The 27,970-nt window shown below is 32.9% G+C and overlaps 3 protein-coding genes across 3 annotated transcripts in view; 1 reads left to right on the top strand and 2 right to left on the bottom strand.

Annotated features, from left to right (window-relative positions):
* Window positions 1-27,970, top strand: part of LOC126887873 (cleavage stimulation factor subunit 1) — a 40,891-nt gene that overhangs the window by 10,831 nt on the left and 2,090 nt on the right. Inside the window, exon 4 of the mRNA XM_050655769.1 lies at window positions 953-1,343. Coding sequence (XP_050511726.1) covers window positions 953-1,343 — 391 coding nt within the window. The remainder of the gene's footprint in view (window positions 1-952; window positions 1,344-27,970) is intronic.
* On the bottom strand, window positions 6,353-7,262 carry LOC126887877 (scoloptoxin SSD976-like). The gene has a single exon (XM_050655774.1). The coding sequence runs from the start codon at window positions 7,215-7,217 to the stop codon at window positions 6,405-6,407; it is 813 nt and encodes a 270-aa protein (XP_050511731.1). The 5' UTR covers window positions 7,218-7,262; the 3' UTR covers window positions 6,353-6,404.
* On the bottom strand, window positions 22,575-23,508 carry LOC126887876 (scoloptoxin SSD976-like). The gene has a single exon (XM_050655773.1). It carries the CDS (start codon window positions 23,437-23,439, stop codon window positions 22,600-22,602), a length of 840 nt encoding a protein of 279 aa, XP_050511730.1. The 5' UTR covers window positions 23,440-23,508; the 3' UTR covers window positions 22,575-22,599.

Raw genomic sequence — 27,970 nt, 5'->3', positions numbered from 1 at the left:
CACATTGAAACATAATTTTTAATTCTAAACAACTTTTCATAATAGCAATTTTCCATATTATGAATTAAAATACGTAAATAAACAAAGTTTTCGTTCAGCTCATTTTTATTATTGTTTTAATTTTATTACCTACGTGTTTTTAATTGTTATCTTAGATCTAGGTTTTTGATAATTTCGTGCTGCTTTATATTTGGTATTAAATTTGATTTATTAAAAATAAAATGCCGCACAAGGTCCTGGGACAACCTGAAGTAGCATTCTACGTTAAATATTCACTTGATTTCTATCTAAAAACAAATCAAAACATAAACCTAACTGTATTAAAATATGAACCCTCTGTATAAATCATAATTTAAATAAGATTATTAACCTTTAGGGTATTGAACAGATATAAAAACAATAATTTTTAGTTTTGTATCACATGTTTATTATGCATGAACTTGAACTATATTTGTTATGATTTAGATCGGTATAAAAACATGCTGAGCAATCAGTATGGGGATATAGATAGATAATTATTAACGTAGTATGTAGAGGTCGAGGGGCTATGAATCATTAGTGATATTATTTACATATTGGTCGTACCAGTGAATAAAATATAATGTATCGAAGATGTATTTATTCTTTTTAATTAATTAGAACCAGAAGGCATTAACATCACACTATTTATGACATAACCTTATAATCCTTAACATAACTACAGAGCTATCTCACAACTTGAGGTTTAACCTCGCCTTATAAAGTGACAGTTGATATATCAGATAACTCAAGAACTGTCAAGAAATAACGCAAGTAGTTAAGTTAAATATGATATATCTAATCACACCAATTCGAGGATTATAACTTAACTACAGGATAACTTTACGTTAAGGATAACTTCAGTCATCCATCACAGTGCTGAATATCTATGTTTTATTACTTTAAGGCTCTTATTTTGTTGTTTTAATTTAAGGAATCGGAATCGGTGAAAGCAATATCATTCCATCCTTTAGGCGACCACCTAATTGTAGCAACCAAGCACCCAGTCATACGTCTTTACGATATGAACACCCTGCACTGCTTTGTGTGTTCTTTTCCCAAACACCAACATACTGCACCTGTAACAAGTTTAAAATGGTCTCGAGATGCCAAACTGTTTGCTTCCAGCAGCAAAGATGGCAACATTAAGATTTGGGATGCTGTCTCAAATAGGTGTATCAACACTTTGGTAAAAGCACACGACGGGATGGAAGTTTGTTCCGTGCAATTTTCAAAGAATGGAAAGTATTTGCTATCTGCGGGGAAGAATTCCATTTGTAAATTATGGGAATTGACGACTAGTAGGTGTTTGGTGGCTTATACAGGTAAGATGTTTTCTTTTTTAATATAAAAACAAGCAATAGAACTTAATATAAGCCCTAGGTTTTCACTTAAAGTGACCAGAAGTGGATATTTGAACTCTTTGTGAACTTTATGTCGATTGATATACAGGGTGTTAGTAAATAAGTATGAAAAATTTTAAGAGCTAATTCTACATGAAAAATTAATGCCAGTTTGCTCTATAAACATATGTCCGCTAATGCTTAGTTTCGGAGATACGGGGTGTTGAAATTTTTATTTCAAACTGATAATTTATTTATTGCTCTAAGACCAGTTGAGCTATGAAAATGAAATTTGGTGAGTTTTAGGAGGTAGTTACTACGAATTTTTGACATACAATTTAGAATTTTGTATTCATCATTGGCGCGCCTACGGGCAATGGTCTGAATTATTTTAAAGAAAAAAATAGTACGCCACTGAGATATTTCGAATTAAAAATTATTTTTAAATTCCCCGTCTAATTTATGATAAAAAACCTTTCTTGCCTTTTTTTCATATGATACACCGCTTTTATGCAGAAAAATAAAACATCTTGGCGCGTATTTTTCATTTCTTAATACATCATCAAGAACTATCCAATATAATACATAATACTAAACTAGAGCAATAACAGAAAATATTACTAATAAGATTTCAACTAGGTACAAAGCTGCAAGAAATGTTTAAAATGATCTCCTTTACAGATAACAGAAGAATTTTATATTCATTCATCATTGACGCGCGTACGGGTAATGGTCTGAATTGTTTGAAGAAAAAAATAGTACGCCACTGAGATATGTCAAACTAAAAATCATTTTTGAATTCCTCGTTCAATTTACGACAAAAATCTTTCTTTCCTTTTTTTCATATGAGGCGCCGTTTTTATACAAAAAAATAAAACATCTTAACGCTTACCAAGTATTTAAGGTAGTTTCCATATGCATAGAAACTAAGTTCAAATACATTGTAAACGTTAAGATGTTTAATTTTTTTGCATAAAAATAGCGCCCATATGAAAAAAAGGCAAGAAAGATTTTTTGTCGTCAATTGAACGAGGAATTCAAAAATGATTTTTAGTTTGACATATCTCAGTGGTGTACTATTTTTTTCTTCAAAAAATTCAGACCATTACCCGTACGCGCGCCAATGATGAATATAAAATTCTTCTGTTACCTGTAAAGGAGATCATTTTAAACATTTCTTGCAGCTTTGCACCTAGTTGAAATGGTATTAATAATATTTTCTGTTATTGTTCTAGTTTAGTATTATTATATTGGATAGTTCTTGATGATGTACACCTGGTTCCAAAAAAAACTGATATGACTCTTGAAGCGTAGTTTGTAGAAAATTGAGCAGTGTATTTTGAAGGATAAATACTTAATATTTACATACTGTCAATGTCACTGCCAAATCCTAAAATTTGTCAGATAGCTTATTCTGTTCCACGGTTATTAGACTTTATTATTAATCTTTATTATTACTACTTTCTCCGCAACTGAGGGTACTTTATCAACTGTATTGTTTTTAAACAATAGATGATAAAATAAAAATATCGACAGTTCAAAAATGTGAACATTATTGCATTGTGTGTGGCCTAAGTTTGGGCTGAAAACTGAAATGTGTTTTATATATTTTTACAAAATTTTGGAATATGTTTAATTACGTAGACCAATTTTAACAGTTGTTTTCAATACAGATTTCAATCCTCTACAAATAGTTTCTAATGTCCTTTGATGTCCAATAATTAGGGAAGCTGGAATTTAACAGTTTAGAATTTTACATTGAGATATTGCAAAATTGTGACGCATGTCAAAATTCTCAATGTATTTTAATTGTATTCATTTTTTTCGAATCCTGAGAAAACTAATAAATATTTTTGAAAAATTTAAACTCAGAATGAAAAACTACATTATTACCGAGGGCTGAAAGTCCCTGAAAACTTCTATATTTATTTTAATAAGTTACAGGGCTGAAAATAAAAAAAGCGTGATATTTAATTTCAAATATTTCATTCAATAGAAACTGCTTGTTTATTCTAAGGGGCTTTCCGCCCTCGGTAATAATGTAATCTTTCATTCTGCGTTTAAATGTTTCTAAAATACTTATTAGTTCTCTCATGATTCGAAAAAAATCATATTACGATTCAAATGACAGTACTCTCGTAAAAAATATGCAAATATACAAAGAAACCTATCGGCTTCTCCCAAGAGTTCGGAGCCGTTTTTTAATAATTATTAACAATGCAGTGCAAAAACGCTTGCACTACAAATCTTAAAAGATTATAACTTAATACGTGTTCTCTATTTCTTAAGTTTTCATTTATTTATATTGAATATTAATTTGTTTTGTTGTATAATTCACGTTTACAATAATTATGTGATCTATTTGATGTAAAAAATATCATTTATATACTCTTTATAAAATACAGGAATTCAAAATAATATAAACATTTAGACCTTAATAATTAGTACAATTTATGAATTAACATAATATGTAATCAGTTGTTTGTTGTTTGTTTATTTTATTATTTGTCTGTCATAATAAATATAATGTCAGTTTAATCAAATACACTGCTCAACATGATCAAATCTTACTAAGAGTCCTATCAGTTTTTTTAGGAACCGGCTGTACATATTAAGAAATTAAAAATATGCGCCAAGATGTTTTATTTTTCTGCATAAAAACGGTGCATCATATGAAAAAAAGGCAAGAAAGGTTTTTTATCATAAATTAGACGTGGAATTTAAAAATAATTTCTAATTCGAAATATCTCAGTGGCGTACTATTTTTTTCTTTAAAATAATTCAGACCATTGCCCGTAGGCAATAAAATTCTTAATTGTATGTCATAAAATTCGTAATAACTACCTCTTAAAACTCACCAAATTTCATTTTCATAGCTCAACTGGTCTTAGAGCAATAAATAAATTGGCAGTTTGAAATAAAAATTTCAACACCCCGTATCGCCGAAACTAAGCATTTGCGGACATATATTTATAGAGCAAACTGGCATTAATTTTTCATGTAGAATTAGCCCTTAAAATTTTTCATACTTATTTACTAACTATATGTACATAAAAATATTTGGAAAAACATTATTTTGTTCATGAAAACTTAGAAAAAGATTGAGTTAGTTGATTTTCTTTGTCATTGAATGTACCGATTTAAACACGGTGGATGACGAATTTGGAGATAAAGGGTTTTTCCTGTTAACATATTGATGTTTATGGATTTAATGGTAGTAAAATGTCAAAATTGAAAAAAAAATGGAGTTAGTGGATTTTTCCAGTACGCCAACGATATGATATAAATCCGAAACTAAATATTCGAGTTCAATTTTTCAATACGCGTCGATTGATATGTCGAATGTATTATTTCTACGACTATAATGTGTCACTTCCGGTTGCAACTTTCAAAAATCAGAAGGGATATAAAATCCGTAAGTGTATATTTGTTCTCGTCTTGCTATGGCGCGTCAAATAATATATCGCTTGTACTATTTTGGCAAATTTAAAATGGTACTTCCGGTTGCAACTCTGGAACCGGAAGTCCGAGATCAAATTGCTCACCCTTAATACCAAATTTTTGGTTTATAAGCTCTGTCCTAATGATGGAGGAGTTGTGTTTATGTACGTACACTCAAACTGATAGACAGACAGGCATGAAACTGTAAGTATATATTTGTTCTTGTCTTGCTAAGGTGCGTTGAATAATAAATTGCTTGTGCTATTTCAGCAACATTAAAACACTACTTCCTGTTGCAACTCTGGATAAGGAAACCAAGGAACTAAAAAATGAACTTTTTTTTTTATTCTGGCCTTGGTTCAGAACCTTTAGCCACGTAACTACATATAAAATTATTATTCGTTAAAATAAAGCTTACAAATAACAATGCCTAATTATATATTAAAAAAAAATGAACTTGAAATATTAAAAAGCAATTTAAAAGGGAATAGTTCGTCGGATGAAAATACTCTTGCAGAAATTTATGAACGTCAACAACGCTCAAATAATTTGATGATCTTTAATATGCCTGAATCCAACAACGATATGGAAGCAGTAAAGTCAGTTTTTATAAAAATTACCAATGAGCCCATACCTATTCAAAAGGCTGTTAGAGTAGGAAAGAAGAATAAGTCTGGTAACAGAAGCCTTAAAGTTGTCTTACCCAGTAATTATGATGTCCAATCTAATTCCAAAACAGCAAGCTTATGAAAAAAATATGAAGACGCAACTACAAGACCGGACTTCCAAGGGCGAACAAAATTTAATAATTAAGTATATTCGTGGTGTACCTCAAATTGTTACAAAAAACTAAGTTTTAACCATCTTCATAAGTCTCCTTTTTCTATCTTTTATCAAAATTGCCGTGGATTGCGCACTAAACTTCGTGTTATTAGAAACAATTCGTAGTGAGTTTGTTATGAAATAATTATATTTACTGAAACTTGGTTAAATGACCAAATATTTGACTCAGAACTTGATCTTACTGATTATGTAATATATAAATAATGTACTTGCGTTTTAACTAACCCTGTATTTGATATAAATAAAGAAAATTAGCAATATCAATAATTCTTGAAAATTTTGACAATACGTAAAAAATATGGCATTAATAAACCATTGCTGTTATTTTTATTTTTATTTATACAGGGAGTTGAACTTGTTACGATTTTCATATAAAATTGGTTAAAACTTTGTAAATAGCCTGTATAACATAACAAACCTTTATATTTTTGTGGTGGAAAAGTTAACAGGATTTCGAATTTAAAATAAAATATAGGGTGTTCCATTAAAAAAAAACATAGTTTGGTCTACCACTGTGTTATCGAACACCCTATAACATTCTAACTAATTTTGTAATGTGAAGCTCAAAGGTGGCTAAAATTTTTGTTATTAACTTTTATTGCTATCTATTGCTATAGCGGATCTATTGAGCTTTACCCCAGTAATCAATCACCCTGTATAACACATGGAGATGAAAAGTCGCCATTTTAAGATAACGCACAAAAGTCAACAATTTACTTACTTTTACTTATGAAAAACCTTGGAATATGCTACATACAATTAGAACGATAAAAAAAGTACATAAAGTGAAATAAATATATAGCCATATATTATGTCTTCTATAGCATGCAAATTTACTGCAACATTGGCATCGTAAGCGAATCCGCATAGGCTGGGATACTTCCGACTTTTGACGTCATCGGGACATTGTGATGCAGTTTCACCTGTTTTGTAAATAGAGCCACCCTTAACATTTCCTGCAGGACCGTAATTACAAGCTAAATAATAATTGTTTCCTTCGTGCGCTCTTGAGCATCCAATGCGCGTCGTCTTAGCCCAGACAACTTGAGTAAAGTGTCCAGTTTCCATCCTAAATTCGAACTTCTCGAAATCTTGTGCAGACATATTTTTAATTTCCTTATACCACGCTTTTACTGCTGACATTTGGGATTTTTGTGCAGATCCTGCATGAAGATTTTGTCCTACAGATTTAAATTTTTTTGTAGCTAAACATTTATCGTGTTTCATTTCACATTTATTAGCGGTGCAAGAAGCTGAGTATTCGAGATCAAAGTCGTAATTAAGAACCATCATATTGGCTGCAGACGGAGCACCGCCCTGTTTTTCTTTTCCGCTTGCTATAAAATTTCTCAAATTATTGTGTTCTCGCAAAAGATGATTTCTAAACTCATCATCCATTGGCAAAGAAACACAACTGCTTTTAATATGACGACAATGACCGCCTCTTAAACACACTACATTCGTTGTACCATCTGCACAATTTGGCCATTTTTCTTTGCATTTGTCCCAGGAATAAGTTATATTAGAGATCATTAAAATAATCACAACCATTAATTTTATATGAAGAGTCATATTAAAAAATATATTTTTCAGTTATTTTGTAAAGTTTTCAAACATGACAGTACATCACGTTCCTAAAGCTCAACTCAAATAGATTAGTTATGGTTCTATGATTTTAACTGTTCTTTCCAGTGATTGGTTGTCCAATAGCCTTAATTTATTCTAATAATAATAATAATAATATTTATTTATCCTTTAAGACACAATGTATAGGACATGTCATTAGTTTTACAAACAAACAAACAATAAAATTAATACATTTATAAATTTTATAAAAATTTTAAGGTTTTGATAACATTTAATAACATTTAGGTAATATTTCTGTCCGAAACAAACTCTTCCACAGTATAATCACATTTGGTAAGCAATAAGCTTTTAATGGATTCCTTAAAGAAATATTTATTCATTGTTCTATATTTTTTTGGTAAAACGTTAAACAATCTAATGCTCATATACTTTACTGACATTTCAAATTTACTCGATCTATGACCAGGTACGCTCAGCAAGTCGCCACCTCGCGTCGAATAATTGTGGAAACTAGAATTTCTGTCATACATATGAATATTATCAACAGCATATAGTAACATTCTGAAAATATAAATACATGGAAAACTTACAATGTTATTCTTAATAAATATGGACTTACAGCTCTCAAGAGGTCTAATTCCAAACATTTTTCGTATTATACGTTTTTGTGTTATAAATATTCTGTCACTGTTGACTGCATTCCCCCATAAAACTATGTTGTAACAAAGTCTACTATAAACAAGGCTATAGTATACATTTAACAGCGCAGAGATGGGCATAATATTTTTAATAGGGGATAATGCATAGTACGACTTATTAAGGGACTTACTGAGCATGTCTATGTGAACTGACCATTTTAATTTTGAGTCGAGGTGGATACCTAAAAATTTTGTATGATTTGAGGAATCCAGCAGTACATTGTTAAAACTTAGGTGTAGTACAGGATTTACAGAATTTAAGTTATTAAAATATATTACTTTTGTTTTGTCTACATTTAAAATTAGGTTATTAAATCGACACCAGTCATTAAATCGAGCTAAAAAACTATTGCAAGTAGATGCCAATTTCTCATAGGTCTGTGCCGAAACCACAAGAGAAGTATCATCTGCAAATAACGTCAGGTCCAAAACATCAAACTGGTTAGATGCATCGTTAATAAACAACAAAAAAATCAGGGGTCCTAATACAGAGCCCTGTGGAACTCCCAGATTAATAACACGTTCCTCCGAAACAGCTTCATTGATTTTAACACAAATTATCCTATCTGATAGATAATAGATTAGCCAATCTAAAAATATGCCTCTAAAACCAATATTATACAGTTTATTGCTAACAAAACGGCTATCAAGACAATCAAAGGCACGGGTTAGATCAAAAAAGAGACCTGCCACATATTCACCTGCATCCAAAGATCTGTAGACCCTTTCACAAAATCTGCAGGCAGCAGACTGAGTGGATCTACCTGTACGGAATCCATGCTGACAATCGCTTACAATTCTAAATCTACCCAAAAACTCAGACATACGGTTATATGTACACAAATTTCTCAAATACTTTGGAAAGTACACACAATAAGGAAATAGGTCTATAATTTGAAATGTCTTCCGGACATCATTCTGTGGTTCATCCACGAAGCCTGCAGTATTAATACTATTCCCATTGAGTATATTAGAGGCTACAGTAGCGCGTCAATGCACTGGCTGATTATTCAGGAGAATAAAAGGCAATAAGAAGAAGAAGCCATTGACTTACGTTTACTTACTAGAATTAGCCCAGTTAGGATACCATTTGACCTTACATTAGGAGCTGCCCCAAATTTTATTTTTCTAATCTTTAGGGGGGTCAATAGTAGTATAAATTTAAAATCTCGACTGAATTTGACCGTTGCGTTAGCCGCCATCTTGATTTTAAACGAGAACCGTTTTTGCTCAATCTCTCCGCCATTTTCAACTTTTCGACAAAAAATATAGAAACTGAAATTGTGGAAAATGTGATTTTCTATAATTTCGTTTATTATAATTTTTTTCGTGCGGTCCATATTTTCCGAGTTATGGGGAAAAACAGTGACAGCTAAAGCATAATTATTGATTTATTGAATTATCTCGTTTATTATTACTTTTACAACAAATTTGAACCTATACAAAAATGAAGAGAATTCAATTTTGTACAATTTTGTGCTCTTCCATTTTTTTGATAAATCAATATTTAAGGTAGTAAGTATGCGGTAAAGGCGTGAGCGTAAGACCCGATTGATTTTAAAGCAATTGTTTTTGTTCAATATCTTCCCCATTTTCAACTTTTCGACAAAAAGTGTAAGGACTGAAATTGTTGCAATTACGATTTACTACAATTTTTCGAGAGAACCAGTGGCGGGTCTAAGAGGGGGGGAGATGGGAAAATTCCCCCAACGGGGTCCAAAATAAAAAATAAAAAGTTTTGAAATATTCAAATATGTTAGCTGACATGAAACTTAATTATCGACAGACCAAATTCAACCAATAAAACCCGCTAGATAATAAAATTAGTTGAACTTAATGCATATAAGTTATTATTTATGTCTTTTATGTACTTAGTTTGGTTGGTGTTTCATTGGAAGTTTCAAAAATTGTATAAAATATATTTCTCTTTATTTTTGTTTATGTACAATTATGTCGTAAAGTTAATAATAAATGAGACAATTCAATAATTATGCTTCCCCTCCGCTTCCAGTATTTTCCTCCTTAACTCGGAGAATATTGATCGCATAAAAAAATTGTTGAAAAGAAATTGTAGGAAATTGCGTTTCCAACAATTTTAGTTCCTACCGTTTTTGTCGAAAAGTTGAAAATGGCGGAGATATTAAGCAACAACGGTTCTCCTTTAAAATCAGTATGGCGGCTAATGCAACCGCGGAATTCAGTCGAGATTTTAAATTTACACTACTATTGATCTCCCTAAAGGATATAATTATAAAATTTGGGGCAGGTCGGAAAAAAGATTCAATTCAGTAATTATGCTCCCCCCACCACTTTTTACTATTTTCCCACTTACTTAACTCGGAAAATATCAACCGCATGAAAAAAATTGTTAAAAAGAAATTGTAGGAAATCATATTTGGAACAATTTAAGTTGAAAATGGCGTAGATATTGAACAAAAACAATTGCTACAAAATCAGTCGGGTCTTACGCTCGCGCCATTATCGCATAGGGGAAGGACGTCGAAGATGACGCACCTAAGCAAAATACATTTTATTTAAGGGTAAAAAATATTTAAGCTAACTTTGAATGCTACGAGCCTGTAATTTGGACATTTCTGTAACCAATTTCTAGGATTATTTTTAAATTCAATAAAAGGAAGTATTTTTTATGCGGCTTTAAAAAAAACGCTTTTGCTCCATCTTACCTTCCACCGAGGGAAAGATGACGCACAGTGATGGTGAAGATGGCGCATGTAGGTATCTATATTAAAAGCGCAAGTGATATGAAAAGAAAATTTATTTTTTAATACTGAAAGTAAGAAAATGTAAACAAAGCTTTTTTAACATATTAACAAAAGTCACAAATGTAGTTTTCGGGACTTTTGGCTCCACTGCATTCTTTATGCACCCATTGTCCACAACTTGTGCATCTGAACCATGTTTCCGTCTTTTTGCCGAAGTCTCCACATAATATGCAGATATCAGTTTCACCTCCCTCGTTGATTATGTCATCCAACTCATCGTCATTGCAAAGACCTTCTTCATCAAAATCGCTTTCTTCAGTATCGCTATCCTCCAAGATTTTTTTGTTTATTTTTTGTTTGATTATTTTTTGTACTTTGGCTTTCCCTTTATTTTTATTTAGTTTCAATCCTGCATGATTAACCAATACTTGTCTGGTTACTTTTTTCTTTCCTTCTTGCGACTTCGCCAGTTTTTCTTTTTTTTTATTCTCTTTTTCTTCTAAGAATTCTTTTAAAGGGGTGCTTGTTAGAATTTCAGAATATTGCTTTTGTCGTCCATATTTTCTTTTAATTTTTTTATTGGGCAAAGGAACTGGAGAAATAAGTGAAAGAGAAATATGTGGACGTTTGGTTATTTCATTTTGTTTTGTGGGGGTTGTGTGACGACTTTCAGGAGACTGTCGGCTGGTTGATGGACGTGGTAATTCTGGTTCTCTTATAGATGGTGTTGTTATTAGTGGAGGTGTTCCCTGAGGTGCAGGTTCAGGAGAAACATCTCTATCCAAGCTATCATTGTTTAAATTATCAGCAGGAAAAAAGTCATCTTCTGTGAACTTATCAGAGTTTAACGGAAAAATTCCGCACGTTCCGAAACCAGAAACGGCCTTATCAATATTTGCCACCTGATCATATGCTAACTTAAAAATCTTGGCGACATCATATGGAGTAATTTTATCTTCAAACTCTGAGTTGCTGATCTTAGATTTTAGAAAGGAATTGCAATGGCGACCATACGCATATTTTAATGCAGAAAAAAATGACACATCAAGAGGTTGTAATTTGTGGGATGTGTGGGGTGGAATACTAACCATTATAATCCCATTCTCTTTGCAGTAATTATAAATATCCAGTGAAATATGGCTCGAGTGATTATCTAATACTAACAGCACGGGATTATCTGGACTAGACAGGACTTTTTTTTGGAAATGCTTCAGCCATAATAAAAACATAGACGTATTACTCCATCCATTATCCGTGCAGTTGTAAATCGCACCGCTTGGTCCATTTTTCTGAAGCTGTGGGCTCATCCTCTTCCTGGGAATTATAAATAATGGAGGTATGTAGTTACCGGAGGCACTGAACGCCATTATTACCGTGATATTCTTCCCTCGTTCCCACGAAGAAATGATTCCAAACTGCTTTACTCCTTTGGGTCCAAGTCTTTTACATGATTCTTTAGGAACCGTAGATATACCGGTTTCATCAACATTGTAAATGCGATCTGGCAGAAATTTATATTTTTCTTGCACTGTTTCCAAATTTTTAAAAAAGCGGTCTACTTCTATTTTATTGAAGGCTGTTATTCTATTAATGCTTGTAGCTTCTGGCTTTCTCAAGGAAATTTGAGGATTTCGTTTTATAAATCCTAGATACCAGTCTTTTCCAGCCATTTGTTTATTCTTATTAAAATTGTGTTTAATTTCATTGCGTTCTGCATAAGCAAATGCCATGGTTCTCAGCTCTATGCAAGTGATACCAAAAAATAAATTGGCCAGCTTGAGAACATGATCTAGTATCTCCTTTTCATGATGTGCCGAAAACAATGGGGCTCTACCAAGAGACTCTGATTTGACTTCCTTTAATAAATTTTTAACCTTAAGTTTTCGGATGCCTTCTGGTATTGAAAATGCCCTTGCCACTTCCCGAATTTTACGACCATCTCTACAAATTGCATTCAATGCTGCATTAAGAGCTGCTGCAGAAAATGATCCTCTCTGTGTTTTTCGTATATATTTTCCCATTTCTAAAAAAGAAAAAGATGCCTCAAAATGCAAAATAGACACTAAATAATAAATATTCTATACTCCATTGTTATTTAAGGTAATGAACTGAAAAGGCAAAGATGACGCACTATAACAGCAAAGATGACGCAGTCTGCGTCAACTTAGCCTGTTCAGCATAACCTACAAAAAATGGTTATCAAAATTATCCATCATCAAATATTTAACAGATAAATCCTCGCTAACTGAAAATAAATATCACCTACTCCCATGAATATGAAGAAAATCCAATGGAACCATTTTTAAACAACTTACCATTAATATTCGCAGTGTCAAAAATAACAAGAAATCAACGTGTATCGCGTTACTCTGCCTCACAGATACTAAACAGTACGAAAGCTGACCGATGAAGTTTTAAAGTAATAGTAGTTTCTAAAGGAGGGCGCCACGGGTATAAAAACTGAATTTAGTGAAGTACTTGATAAAATACAGAGGTGCGTCATCTTAGACGCTGCGTCATCTTCCCCGTCCTTCCCCTACATACTACCTTAAATATTAACTTTAGCAAAAAATCGAAAGAATCTAAAATTGTGTAGAATTCAATTCTCAATTCTCTCTATTTTTGTATAGAAACATTTTTGTCGTAAAACTAACAATAAACGAGATAATTCAATAATTATGCTCTATTTATATATAACTGTCACTATTTTCCGCTATAACTCAGAAAATATCGATGGCACGAAAAAATTGCAAAAATAGAAATGATAGAAAATTACATTTTCAACAATTTTAGTTGTTATACTTTTTGTCGAAAAGTTGAAAATGTCGGAGATATTGAGCAAAAACGGTTCTCGTTTAAAATCAAGATGGCGGCTAACGCAATGGCAGAATTCAGTCGAGATTTTAAATTTACACTACTATTGACCCCCCCTAAAGATTAAAAAAATAAAATTTGGAGCAGCTCCTAATGCAAGGTTAGGCCTGTTATTCGTCTAACCCGACTGGACTAAATAAATTACAATCAGTAAACTAGGAGGACAGCTTGGATATTAGTGCATCCTATGTAGCCCACAGCTGAATCTTATGTTTGTGCGTCACAGTGTTGCCATACTGTTTTCTTTATTTTTTTCATAATTTCAATCAATGTTAAATGTATCTACAAGAATAATATAATAATTTTATAAGAACGTTTACTTCTCCGTCATTATACCAGGTAGTGTATTCTTTTATTTATCTTAATTTATTATAATCATTCATCTGTTTGATTTATCTATTTATTTATTTTTTTATAACAATTTAAATTATCTTTGATTTAAAAAGATTTTTACAGTTTATCTTCATTGATCTTTCTTATTTATCAGTTGATCTTTATCTTATAACAATTTTAAGGTAACTTTGATTTAAAATGCCTCTTTTGAGCTTTTTGTATTAACTTTACTTTATTGGTGTTTCAAAACTCTTTTTTAATTTATTATAATCATTCATCTGTTTGATTTATCTATTTATCTACTTTTTTATAACGATTTAAATTAACTTCGATTTAAAAACATTTGTACAGTTTATCTTTATTGATCTCTTTTATTTATCAGTCGATCTTATTTTTTATAACAATTTTAAGGTAACTTTGATTTAAAATGTCTCTTTTGAGATTTTTTGTATTAAAAAAACTTTACTTTATTGGTGTTTCAAAACTATTTTTTAATTTATTATAATTATTTATCTACTTTTTTATAATTAACATGCCTCTTTTGAGCTGTTTGTAAAAAACAAGTAATTGGACAACTGTCCAAGGTTTTCACCCTAAATAATCGAAAGTAGAACTGGAAGTCCATATTTGAACCCTTCCTGTAACTTTGCGTCGATTGATATACGATTTTACTAATTTTGAGTCATATTTACTAAACTGTGGGTCATAATTGTTTAAACAGAAATGACTTCAAAATCGAAATTAAAGATTCAAACTCGACTTTTCAATACGCTTCGATTGGTATGTTACATGTATTTATTCGACTATAATATGGCACTTCCGGTTAGAACCTTTTAACCGGAAATGATATAAAAACCAAAATTCTACATTTGTTCTCATCTTGGTAAGGCATGTCGAATGACATATTGCTTATACTATTTCGGTGACTTTAAAACAGTACTTATGGTTGCAAATCTAAAACCGGAAGTCCGATGTCAAATTTCTCATCTTTTGTCATTCTACCTGGTATAGTAACGGAGGATTTAAATTCGCGGTCGGACGGACAGACGGACCTCGGTTTATAAGCTTCCATTTGACACGTCATTTGTCATTCTACATGGTATAATGACGGAGGAGTTGAGTTTACACACAGACAGACAAGACGGACGGACGGACAGACGGACGTGGATAATTCAACGTGTTCACATTTTTTCAAAATTGGTGAAAACAACAACATAATAAACTTTACTTAATTGGTGTTTCAAAACTACTTATTTTTTACACATTACACAATATTACAAGGTTTCTAGCAAGTTAAACTTCACAATGATTTAAAATAATCAATTAAAAAGCTATCTACATATACATAACATATTAGAACATAAATATCTAAAATACACAAATGATACATTTCCCACACAAATATAATATCACAAAAAATTGTAATGTGATAGTATGAAAAAATAGAGGATACGGCAACGGTGTTACATGTCATGCTCGGATCCAATGCCAAAATCTACACAGACATATTAGGGTGCACTAATATGCCCAAACTAGAATACAGGGTGTAACAAAAATACAGGTCATAAATGTAATAACATATTCTGGGACCAAAAATAGTTCTATTGAACCTAACTTACCTTAGTACAAATGTGCACATAAAAAAAGTTACAGCCCTTTGAAGTTACAAAATGAAAATCGATTTTTTCCAATATATCGAAAACTATTAGAGATATTTTATTGAAAATAGACATGTGGCATTCTTATGGTAGTAGTATCTTAAGAAAAAATTATAGTGAAATTTGGACACCCCATAAAAATTTTATGGGGGTTTTGTTCCTTTAAACCCCCCCAAACTTTTGTGTACGTTCTTATTTAAACACAATATTTTTAAAACTTTGTTGCTTCTTAGTACTTTTTCGAAAAGTCAGTGTTTATCGAGATATTTTGAATATTTGTCAAATCCACCACATATTTGTATATGGCTAAGTACGATTATGGAGACTTGGTAATAATATGAAAATGTATTTATGATTTACATTTTTAGGTATATTTTGAACCATATTAAAAAAGAAGTAATATCTCGATAAAAAGTGCCTTCTCGAAAAAATACAAAGAGGCAAAAAAGTGTTAAAAACACTGTATTTAACTAATGGTACCGCAGTAAAAGATTAATTGGAACATACACAAACATTTGGGGGATTTAAAGGAACAAAACCCCCATAAAATGTTTATGTAAACATTTAAAAAAGAAGCCACAACTCGATAAAAACTGCCTTATCGAAAAAATACTAAGAGGCAAAAAAGTTTTAAAAATATTGAATTTAACTAATGGTACCACAATAATAATTTAATTGGAACGTACACAAAAGTTTGGGGGGTTTAAGGGAACAAAACCCCCATAAAATTTTTATGGGGTGCACAAATTTCACTATAATTCTTTTTTAAGATGTTCCTGCCATAAGAATGCCACATGTCCATTTTCAATAAAAAATCTCTAATAGTTTTAGATGTACCTATTCGAAAAAATCGATTTTCATTTTGTAACTTCAAAGGGCTGTAACTTTTTTTATGTGCATATTTGTACTAAGGTAAATTAGGTTCATTCGAACTATTTTTGGTCTCAAAAGATGTGATTTAATTAATGACCTGTATTTTCGTTACACCCTGTATATTACTAAACTGTAAAAAACTATAAAAGTGAAATAAATATACATATAGCCATATGTTTTGTATAGGATGCAAATTTACTGCGACATTAAAATCATAAGCAGTGCCGCATAGGTTCGGGTACTTTTTACTTCTTTCTATCTTTCAGGGACATTGTGTCGCAGGTTCACCTTTTTTTGTAAACAGCTCTATCAAGCCTATTTCCAGCAGGACCGTAACTACAAACCAAAAAATAAGCTTCTTCTGAGACCGATCTTCCGCATCCAGTGTGTGTTGTCTTAGCTCAGATAACTTGAGTAAAGTTTGATGTGGTATAAAGCGGTTTCCAATTGTCGAGAATTCCAGGATTTATTGACGGTCTTATAATTTCCAAATACCACGTGTTTGTACCACCCCGAACGTCTAATCCCCCAGAAACCTTATGGCCTCACAGAAAGCCACAAGTCTCTTAAAAGGCAGCTCCCTCACCTGGCTCGGCTGTATATATATGCCGATCCCAGAATCTGCCACCTCTGATAGGCCAATGCCGGGCATTCTCAGAGGACATGTGAGGAGGTTTCCTCCTCCTCATTACATAGACGGCACCGTGAGTCATTCGCCAGTGGAAGCAGATGAAGGTGCCGTCGGAGTCTACAGTGTCTGTGAGCATACTGACCACCAGGGAGCATCTTCTACGATCTAAAAGAAGCAGTTGGGCTGTGAGACTTTTGAATGGCCCCACTATGTGGAGTCTAGCCTGTATCAAACCTCCACAACTGGCCCAGGAGTCCTGGAACCTCCGCAGAAGAAGCTTCCTGAGACTACCCCGACCAGTACTGAAGGGCACCCCAATCACAGGTTCGGGTACCTCAGGCAGAGTGGATGAGCCTCGTTTTATCAGGGAGTCAGCCCGTTCGTTGTCTTCTACACCTGTGTGTCCCGGTACCCATACCAACCTAACCCTGTTGGTCAGAGCAACATCATCCAGTGCTCTCCTGCACTCAAGAACCAGTTTAGAGCTGACCTTGGGCGCTTCCAAAGCCCTTAGCGCTGCCTGGCTGTCATAGCAGATATAGATGGTCCTGCCTGAGCAAGAACTGTCTGTAATATCTTAAGCATATACCAGGATCGCAAAGATCTCGGCTTGAAATACTGATACATGATAGCCGAGAACCTGGCTAGACTCAAATCCGATTCCACCACCTTACACTCCAGCACCTACCCGCTCGTCCATTCTAGACCCATCTGTTAACCAGTTGAGCCCATTCAGATAGATTAGTGTGAGTTCTCGTTCTACCCACTCATCCCGGTCAGGAAATTAAACCAAGAAGGAGGATGAGAACTAAAATTGAGGGGCCATGCTGTCCTGTACCATAGAAAGCACAGGACAATACTCGTTAGTCTGTCTCCAAATTGGTCGAGGAAATGAAGCTGAAAAGATGGCAAAACCTCGCAATTTTTTCGTCCAGCATCGATTTGTACAAAAATTTGGGATTATGCTCATTACACCCTCTAGTTCATTTTCTATATTGAGGCGTTGTACGCTTTTAATTTTTTAAGGGTAAAAACTACCCCTAATTGAAAAAAATTATAAAATAACATTTTAAACTTTAATATTGTCAACATTTTGTTCTTATTAGTTACATAATGATTGTTTTATGCTTTAAGATATACTATCATAATCCTATCGTAACCCTTAAAACCACCCTTGTTGGAGCTATATATAAAAAATTTACTTATCCTAAAAGAATAATTTCGGCTTGCATCGATTTACATAAAAATTTGCGATTAGGATTATCTCACCCTGTACTTCATATTCTATATCATGCTTAAGGGCTTTGATTATTTTTAGGGGTGTAAACTACCCCTTATTGTCAAGAATTATATAAAAAGATTGTAAACTTTAATATGGGTAAAATTTGGTTTTGATTGGTTAAATAATGATTGTTTTATACTTTAGGATAAAATATCATATTTCAACCCTTAAAAACCACCCTTAATAACATTACAGTTTTTATAAGTAGATATTTTAATAGGTCTACACAGAAAAAAAGTAGAATTAAAGAATTATAAAAACATTTACATATTTACACAAAAATACGAATTTACAAAAATATGTACAAATACAAATAGTTTTTTAGTCATCTTCCAGTATACGAACCGGTTCTGTGGTATTATACATACTTTGAAAATTATCCATAAGCGGACTATCCGAATTTTTCGAAAAAAAATTTCTTTTTATAAACATAGCTCCTTCATTTTTGGCGATAAAAAGTTTTTTCAAAAATGACTTTGTAGGATTTTTAAAGAGTTATAAGACTGTATAAACTAAATGTCGTGAGATCCCTTACTTTTTAATTAGGTTGGGTTTAAAGTGCTCGAATAAAGGGGTGCTTGCTCGTAAATAGAGGTTTTAAAGAGCTATATCTCACTATATTTTCACTGTAATGAAAACCTATGCACAGAGAAATTTTAGAAATTAAAAAAGCTGTAATTTAGTAATCTATCATTTTTTTTTCGTATCTCCAGTATTTTCGGAGATATTTTGAAGTAAAAGGTGAAAAATGGGAAATTCCAAAAAATTTATTTTACTTTAAACTCAAATTTTTCGAAAATTAGGCCTTTTAAATAGGTCAATATTTTTGGGTGTATTGATAATACAAATATAAAAGGAATTACAGAACGGTGGTGACCAATTTTTAATTAGGATGCTAGTTAGGGGGTTGTTTTCCCTGATTTTCTCATAGAGAGAAGCAGGTACCGACTTTTTTTGATCATAAGTCGCTTAATTTTCAGGCTAGAAACTTTTTATTATTATTTTTTGAAAGGCCTCACTGTATACTTGAAAAAAGATTATTTAAGTTTTCCTCGAAAAATGCAAAGTTTTTCCGATATTTTACTATGAATATTTCAAATTATGCATTTGACGAAAAAAGGTAACTTTTAACATTTTTTATTATTTATTTATTATTTATTATACATAAGCAAGGGCAGAGGGACAAGTCCCTATTATGCCCAAAAACAAAGAAATTACATAACTAACCTAGTAGTAGATACAATATAAAACAAAAAAAAAAAAAGATATAATTTTTGTTTACATAAAAAAAATAAAATAGTTCAGCTATAATAAGAAACGGTCAAGTCTGTTTTTAAACGTGTTAGTAGAGGGGGCCGTGACAATGTTATCACTAAGGTTATTCCAACTCTCGAACACTCTATTTGGTAGGAAGTTCTGCCTTGATCTCGTAGAAAAGTTCTCTTTTTTAAGTTTGAACTGGTGACCTCTGAGGCGTTCATCTTGGTTTATAGTAAACATTTCGTCGAGATTTCCGAAACTGAATTTTAATATTTTAAAAGTGGTTATTAAGTCTCCACGTTGTCGACGAAGTTCGAAGGAAGTTAGATTGGCCATACTAAGTCTCTCTGCATAGGAGGGTCTTCTCAGTCCCAATGGAATTCGAGTTGCTTTTCTTTGGACGTTTTCCAACAATGTTTTGTCTCGAACCAAATCAGGATGCCACGTTGGACCAGCGTATTCAAGAATCAGTCTTACGTAAATAGTGTAAAGTTTACAGAATGACTGCATTGAAACTCTCGAAAAACACCTCCGAATAAGATATAGTCTGGAGTTCGCACGTTTACAAATAGAAGTAATGTGGTCGGACCACGTTAGACTGCTGTTTACGATAACACCAAGGTCGTTTTACGAGAACACTGAATCTAATGGTCGCCCGTTAACAAAATACGGCACAAGTGGGTTGTTTTTACCAATTCTAAACACTACCCATTTTTCCGCGTTTAAGGGTAGCAACCATTGGGAACACCAAGTAAAGATAGAGTCCAAGTCCCTTTGGAGGGTTAACTGGTTTGTCATAGGATTGGCATATATTTTTGTGTCATCAGCATAGAACGATATTTTACTGGAAACATAATAAGGAACATCGCTGGTATAAACCGTAAAAAGCAGAGGTCCGAGGACAGAAACCCTGAGGCACTCCACTTTCGACTAACCTGTCCTGTGAGAAAGATTCGCCAACTCTAACTTTGTATTGTCGATCTGTCAGGAAATCGTCTATCCAACGAAGTAAAGTACCGCGAACTCCGAAATGTTCTAGCTTATGTAGAAGTCTGCGCTTAGGAACACGGTCAAAGGCTTCAGAGAAGTCTAGATAAACAACGTCGACCGGCTGCGAACTGTCCAGCCAAGGGATAGCGTCCAGTCGTTAACACAATGTAGGAGATTGGTTAGAGTAGAGCGGCCAGACACAAATCCATGTTGTGTTGGAATGACATGTTCCTGGAGAAGGAATTTAGTCATCTTCTCGGAAATAATGGCTTCCATGACCTTACCAACTTCTGACAGCAAGCTAATCGGACGATAATTGTTGGGATCGAGTTTGTTGCCTTTTTTAAAAATAGGGGTGACGGATGCTAATTTCCAACTAGGGGGTAAGGAATTCTGGATAAAAGAAGTCTGCATAATTAACGTTAAAGGTATTGCAAGCGTGTCTGCGCATCTTTTTAACATTTTTGGTGTTAAACCATCTAAACCTGGTGAAGCGACTGTGCGAAGTTTCATTAAATATTGTTTGGCATGATCCACTGTAAATTCGACGTGCTCTAAGGATGCGCCGACACGGTTACACCTATTAGGAGGTAGATTGCCATCATTCGATTCTTTAGTAAAAACCTGTGAAAATGCTAAGGAGAGAGTTTCGGAAGAATCTGTGTCAGAAGAGCATAAAGTCTGATTAGGTTTTTGTAGTATGGACTAGCATAAAGGTATGGACACTTTAGATGTCAATGAGGATCTTATGTATTTGTAAACTTTTTTAATGTTACCGCTTTCAATAACACTTGTTTCAAAATTACGTCTTAGTTTTTAGAAATGTTTGTAAGTTATTTGAAAATCTGCGGTGGTTTTGAAAATCGCTGTAAAGCCCGGTCTGTTTAAATTTCCGCCAGAGATGTCGTTTGTGATTAATTTTTTCTGTTGCCGTTTGATTAATCCACGGTTTAAGATTGTTTTTATAAGTCTTACGGATGGTAGTATTTTTAGAAATTATATTGTGGACGGTATCGAGAAATGCAGTCCACATTGATGAAGGGTCGTTTAAGTCAGCAAAAAACAATTTCCAGTTGATTTGAGAGAATTCAGCGTCGACTTCAGAAAAATCTGTTGTGGTGTATGTTACAATATTATTTTTGCGGGGTAGTATTTGATTGAATTGGATGTGAGCCGTTATAACTGCATGATCTGACTTTCCTATAGGAGAGCTGATTTCGAGAGATGAAATCAGCTCAGAGTTACATGCCGTAACTCGGTTTGTATTGGTCTTAAATATATTACAGAAAAAGAATTTAGTTTGTGTTACTAAAAGATACAATTTTGATATATACAGTTTTTTGATTAAATGCATATTTTTCGAGGTATTCTCAAAAAACTTCCTAAAAAAGTCGATTTTTTCATCGAAAAACTATTACTTTCAAGCGCGAATAACTCGAAAAATATTAGTTTTACGAAGAAAATGTAAAAAACATTGTTTTCTTAGAATTACTTTTTACATCGATTTACATGGTTAAAATGTAATAAAAAATTCCCACCCCCCGAGATGGGGTGGCAACCACCCCCAAGGTTTTAGCGTACAGCGGCATGATATAGAAAATGATCCTTGGACTATTCCCTACCTTCTGTGAAAATTTCAAGTAAATCCATGCTGGACGAAAAAATTGCGAGCCAAAATGCTTCATTTCCTCGACTAAATGTCACAATGGCCCATCCGCCCATTCGTTCCCAACCAGTATCCAGAGCAGTTAAGATGATAGGCTGCCATCATGGCTTGGTGCTCTACAATGAGATGTAGAGGAGGTAAATCCAGCAGAACCTCAAGAGCTGCCGTGGGAGTGGTCCTCATGCCTCCTGAGATGCCAACCGTTGTAAGTGAGCCAACTGGACCTTCACTGAAGACAGTCTAACCCGGGGCCACCACACTATTGCTGCTTATGTCTATAAACGCAGCTAAAGAAATATAGAAAACAAATGCACTGGCTGATTATTCAGGGAATAAGAAGAAGAAGCAATGGACTTACGTTTACTAGAATATATTACAATCAGAACTGTAAAAAACTATAAAAAGTGAAAAAAATATATAGCCATATGTTTTGTATAGGATGCAAATGTACTGCGACATTAATATCATGAGCAGTTCCGCATAGGTTCGGGTACTTTTTACTTCTTTTTACCTTTGGGGGACATTGTGTCGCAGGTTCACCTTTTTTGTAAACAGGTTGACTAAGCCTATTTCCACCAGGACCGTAACTACAAACCAAGAAATAAGCTTCTTCTGAGACTGATCTTCCGCATCCAACGTGTGTCGTCTTAGCCCAGACAACTTGAGTAAAGTTTGAAACGGTATGAAACGGTTTCCAATCATCAAAAATTGCAGGATAATTAATCAGAGCCGGTCTTATAATTTCCAAATACCACGTGTTTGCGGCTTGCATTTGTGATTGTTCTGTAGGTGCTCTATGATGATTTTGTCCTACCCTTTCAAATCGTTTGGTACGTCTACAGCGATCGCGATACATGTCACATTTAGTAGCGGTGCAAGCCGCTGATCTTTCGAGATCGTAATCGTAATTAAGAACCATCATATTGGATGCACCCACAACACCACCCCTTGTCTCCTCCCCGCTTGCTAAAAAATTTCTCAAACGATTGTGTTCTTTCAAAATATGATTCCTTAATTCATCGTCCATTTCCATAGGTCTACAATCTCTATTAACAGGAGGACGACAACGTCTTGAATCACACATTACATTTATTTGATCCTCACAACTTGGCCATTCTTCTTTACATTCGCTCAAACTATCATAATCTTCTAACATGGAATAAGTTATATTAGAAATCGTTAAAATGATTAAAACCGTTAATTTTATATAAAGAATCATTAAAAATATCTGTTTCAGTTATTTTGTAAAGTTTTCAACATGACAGTACGACAGTACATCATCTTCCTAAAGCTCAACTCAATTGGATAGATATCATTTTAACTGTTCTTTTATGTGATTGGTTCTCCAATAGCCTGCATTTATTCTGTTGTTCATCCACGAAGCGTATCCATTGAGTTTGAGTATAAAGATTGAAATTGAAAATTGAAAGTATGTACCGGGTGTCCCAATAAGAATGGCTCTCGGCCATATCTCAGGAACCGTTTATAGTACAGCTTTGGGAAAAAAAAATTTATAACAAAAGTTGCCTCGAGAAAAGCCTGGAAATTATTTTCATATTTGTAAGTCCACCGCTAGAGGGCGTAATTGAATATCAAAAATTTAAAAATCAAAATTTTACAAAATTTACATAATGAAAGGGCACTGAAAATCCGATCATCATATTCTTCGCAAAATTCTGTGAATATTTGATTTCACAAGTGTAACTCTACCTTTGCAAATAAGAGGTGGGGGTGAGTGGGAACCTTGTTATGAAAAATGGCTGTAAGTCCGGTTCTGCTTAATCGATTTTTGCAAACTTGGTCTCGTTGAAAACAGATCTTTTTCGTTAATGTAAGAGTTATAATTACGAAACAGCCTAGTAACTAATATGTCAGCTAGGGGGCGCTATTTTATGTTTTTCAGAAATCTAGTTTTATTTGGAAAATATTAAATACAAGTATGTACTTTTAACCCTGTATTACAAAATTAGACCAAATTATCAACAGAATATCGAAAACCGCATGTCGATACCTTTTGTCTATCTCGAGATATCTTAAGAAACGTATAAATTGTAAACAAACTGATAATGTCACCGGTAAACGAAGTTAAGGAAACCAAAGTGAAAACAGGTAGTGTGCTATGGAAACAAATTAGAGCGGGACACTTGCGGAGTGCCCACAGAAGTGAATATTTCTCATAGATTCAATTATATTCGGTTCGATTCAATTCGATTCCATTTAATTGGATTTAATTTTATTTATTATAATTATGTTTATAATTTAATATATTTAAAATATACCCAAATTTTACCCATTAATTTTAGAATTAACAAACTTTCAAAGGAAGTTTTACTTCAAATTATTATTATTTAAAATGAATAAAATGTTTAAAAATACAATTTGAGGATAAGTAGGTTGAAAGGAATAATGTAATCAACAAATTTAAAAAAGTCACTTTTGTATAACGGCCTCCCCTTTAATGAGAGTATCTAAAAATAAATGAACTCTTCCATGCATTATTTACGATTAAAATTTACACGAAGTATTTACTATACTTCATCAGTAATTAAATTTTTAAATTAAAAAATATCGGTTACATTATTAAGAAAAATAATAATTTAAAGCTTTATGTATCTTTATATCTTATTAATCCTAATTTTAACGGGTAAAATCACTAGTATATAATATTATGTATTAAATTAGGTATATATTATATATTTATATTAAATTATAGATATAATATATATTAAATAAAATTAAATCTAATCGAATGGAATCTAATTGAATCAAACGAATATAATCGAATCTATAATAAGTATTCACTTCTGTCGGCATTCCGCAAGTGTCACGCTTTAATTTTTTTCCACAGCACACTACTTGTTTCCACTTTGATTTCCGTAATTTCGTTTACAGGAGACATCATCAGTTATGTTTAAAAATTAACACGTTTCTTAAGATATCTCGAGATAGAAAAAAGGTATCGACATGCGGTTTTCGATATTCTGTTGATAATTTGGTCTAATTTTGTAATACAGGGTTAAAAGTGCATACTTGTATTTAATATTTTCCAAAGAAAACTAGATTTCTGAAAAACATAAAATAGCGCCCCCTAGCTGGCATATTACTTATTAGGCTGTTTCGTAATTATAACTCTTACATTAACGAAAAAGATCTGTTTTCAACGAGACCAAGTTTGCAAAAATCGATTAAGCAGAACCGGACTTACAGCCATTTTTCATAACAAGGTTCCCACTCACCCCCACCTCTTATTTGCAAAGGTAGAGTTACACTTGTGAAATCAAATATTCCCAGAATTTTGCGAAGAATACGATGATTGGATTTTCAGTGCCCTTTCATTATGTAAATTTTGTAAAATTTTGATTTTTAAATTTTTGACATTCAATTACGCTCTCTAGCGGTGGACTTACAAATATGAAAATAATTTCCAGGCTTTTCTCGAGGTAACTTTTGTTATAAAATTTTTTTTTCCCAAAGCTGTACTATAAACGGTTCCTGAGATATGACCGAGAGCCATTCTTATTGGGACACCAGGTACAGCTGGTTCCAAAAAAACTGATACGACTCTTAAAGCGTATTTTGTAGAAAATTGAACAGTGTATTTTGAAGGATAACTATTACTTATTATTTGCATACTGTCACTGTCACTGCCAAATCTTAAAATTTGTCAGATAACTTTTATTCTTTTCAACCGGTTCAACCTCAAAAAATGGCTCCAGATGCTGGCAAAAAACTAAAATCAAGAATTGTAACGAAATTAGAATATGGTTGGTCACTATCTGCCGTAGCGAACATTTTTAACGTAAGCAGAACAACAATTAATAAAAGATGGAGAGAACAAGAAACTCTCGAAAGAAAGCAAGGTTTGGGAAGAGCTCTCTGAAGAAGACAATCTCATATATTTCACGCAGATGGACCGAAGGCTACAAGCTGTTATCACTGCTGATGGAGATATTACAAAATGTTAATTTTATCTTTACATACCTAAATTTATAGTTTTGGTCTTCCAGACCCTTGCTTTCTTTCGAGAGTTTCTTGTTCCTCCATTTGTATTAATAGAAAAACTGTGGTTATGCTTATGGTAAAATGTTTTGCTGCCTCTGGTAGTGCCCAGTTATCTTTTAATTTGGTTACAATTATTGCTTTAATATAAATATTGTTGAGTTAAGTCGTTTGTTTTTTTCCTTAATAATAATAAAAATGATAACGACAACCCTATTTTATGTAAAAACTATCATTTATATACTCTTTATAAAATGCAGAAATTCAAAATAATATAAAAATTTAGACCTTAATAATTATTACAATTTATGAATTAACATATAAGTTTGTTTATTTTAACTGACTTTGACAGTCTGTCATAATAAATATAATATAATGTGAGACCAATCAAATACACTGCTCAAAATAATCAAACCTTACTTAAGAGTCGTATTAGTTTTTTTAGGAACCAGCTGCACATAATACAAATGAAATTTAGGGCCGGTTGTTCGAACGCTAATCAAGAAGTTGATTATAATTAAGTCCCCTTAACAACCATCAAATAACAACACCCCTCATTCGTACGTCAATCAGTTTATTGTAATCAATTATGTTAATTATTAATTAACATAACAATTATTAACATAATTGATTATAAAATCTCTTAATTGTAATCAATTGTTTTCAGCAACCCACCCAAAGTTGACATTGACACTTGGTGACAGTAATTAAATATTTGATAATGATCAGTTGATTCCATTTTTGATTAGCGTTCGAACAACCGGCCCTTAATGTGCTTATTAATTTGAGGACTAAAGAAATGAGACTACAATTTTAATATAAAAATAAAATAATTAATTGTAAGTCTATCACGACGACACTGTTTATATTGCTTGTCGCCTTTGAAACATGAGAAGGCATTTTTGCCAGATAACGATATGGTTTTAGTGTAAGCACTTCCGAACAATTTGACCAATTACACTTCAGTATTGCTCAATAAGATTCGTTAGAAAGTAATAAGCCACACTCGCGTCCATGTGGACTAATACCAGGAGTGATCAATTACAAAAGTTTATCCTTATTTTTATGCTCGATGTAGAATTACTGACCTGGCCCCAAAAATTCGCCTGTCCCAATTCACATGGTACCTACTGTGGTGGTTGGGGTAGTTACCCCCGATGATGGGGTTGATTAAGTTGAACACTATTTACCAGACATATATTTATTTGCCAACACTAGATATACCAGTAACGAGTTGGTGGACGAAAGTCTATATTCTAACTACATTGTTGGTTAAAAAATAATGAATGATCTCTCGTTTACTTTCTCTGTATCTATAAATAAATCGTAATTGTTTTGTTATGATTTCACACCTGACTGTGACCATGAAATATTAAAAATTAGTCCTGTCACCAGGGGGGTACAACGGCCTCCTTAATTCAGATGTACTTACCCAAGTTTTTTATGTATTTTGACCCGTAGAACACGAATTTTTTGGGCAACAGTTGATCCGGATGTCGATAAGATTATTATAAACAAAGAACTTGAGGAATGACATAACAGCGATTTTTCGCAAAACAAAATATTTTTTTTGTATTTTTTCGGTGATTCTCAGCAAAAAATGGTCTTACAGGTTTTTTCGTAGGATGCATAGTTTTCGAGATAAAGGCGGTTAAACTTTCAAAAAATCGAAAAAGTGCAATTTTTGAACCCGAATAACTTTTGATTAAAAAATAAAATAGCAATTCTGCTTACTGCATTTAAAAGTTCAA

This window comes from Diabrotica virgifera, chromosome 7 (assembly GCF_917563875.1).
Source record: "Diabrotica virgifera virgifera chromosome 7, PGI_DIABVI_V3a".
Lineage (NCBI taxonomy): Eukaryota > Metazoa > Arthropoda > Insecta > Coleoptera > Chrysomelidae > Diabrotica > Diabrotica virgifera.
Note: the sequence above shows the minus strand (reverse complement) of the source record. Positions and strands in the feature narration are given on the sequence as shown.

What these genes read in the sequence shown, in the direction of transcription:
- LOC126887877 (XM_050655774.1), bottom strand. Translation starts at nt 7,217, where the DNA reads ATGACTCTTCATATAAAATTAATGGTTGTGATTATTTTAATGATCTCT.
- LOC126887876 (XM_050655773.1), bottom strand. Translation starts at nt 23,439, where the DNA reads ATGATTCTTTATATAAAATTAACGGTTTTAATCATTTTAACGATTTCT.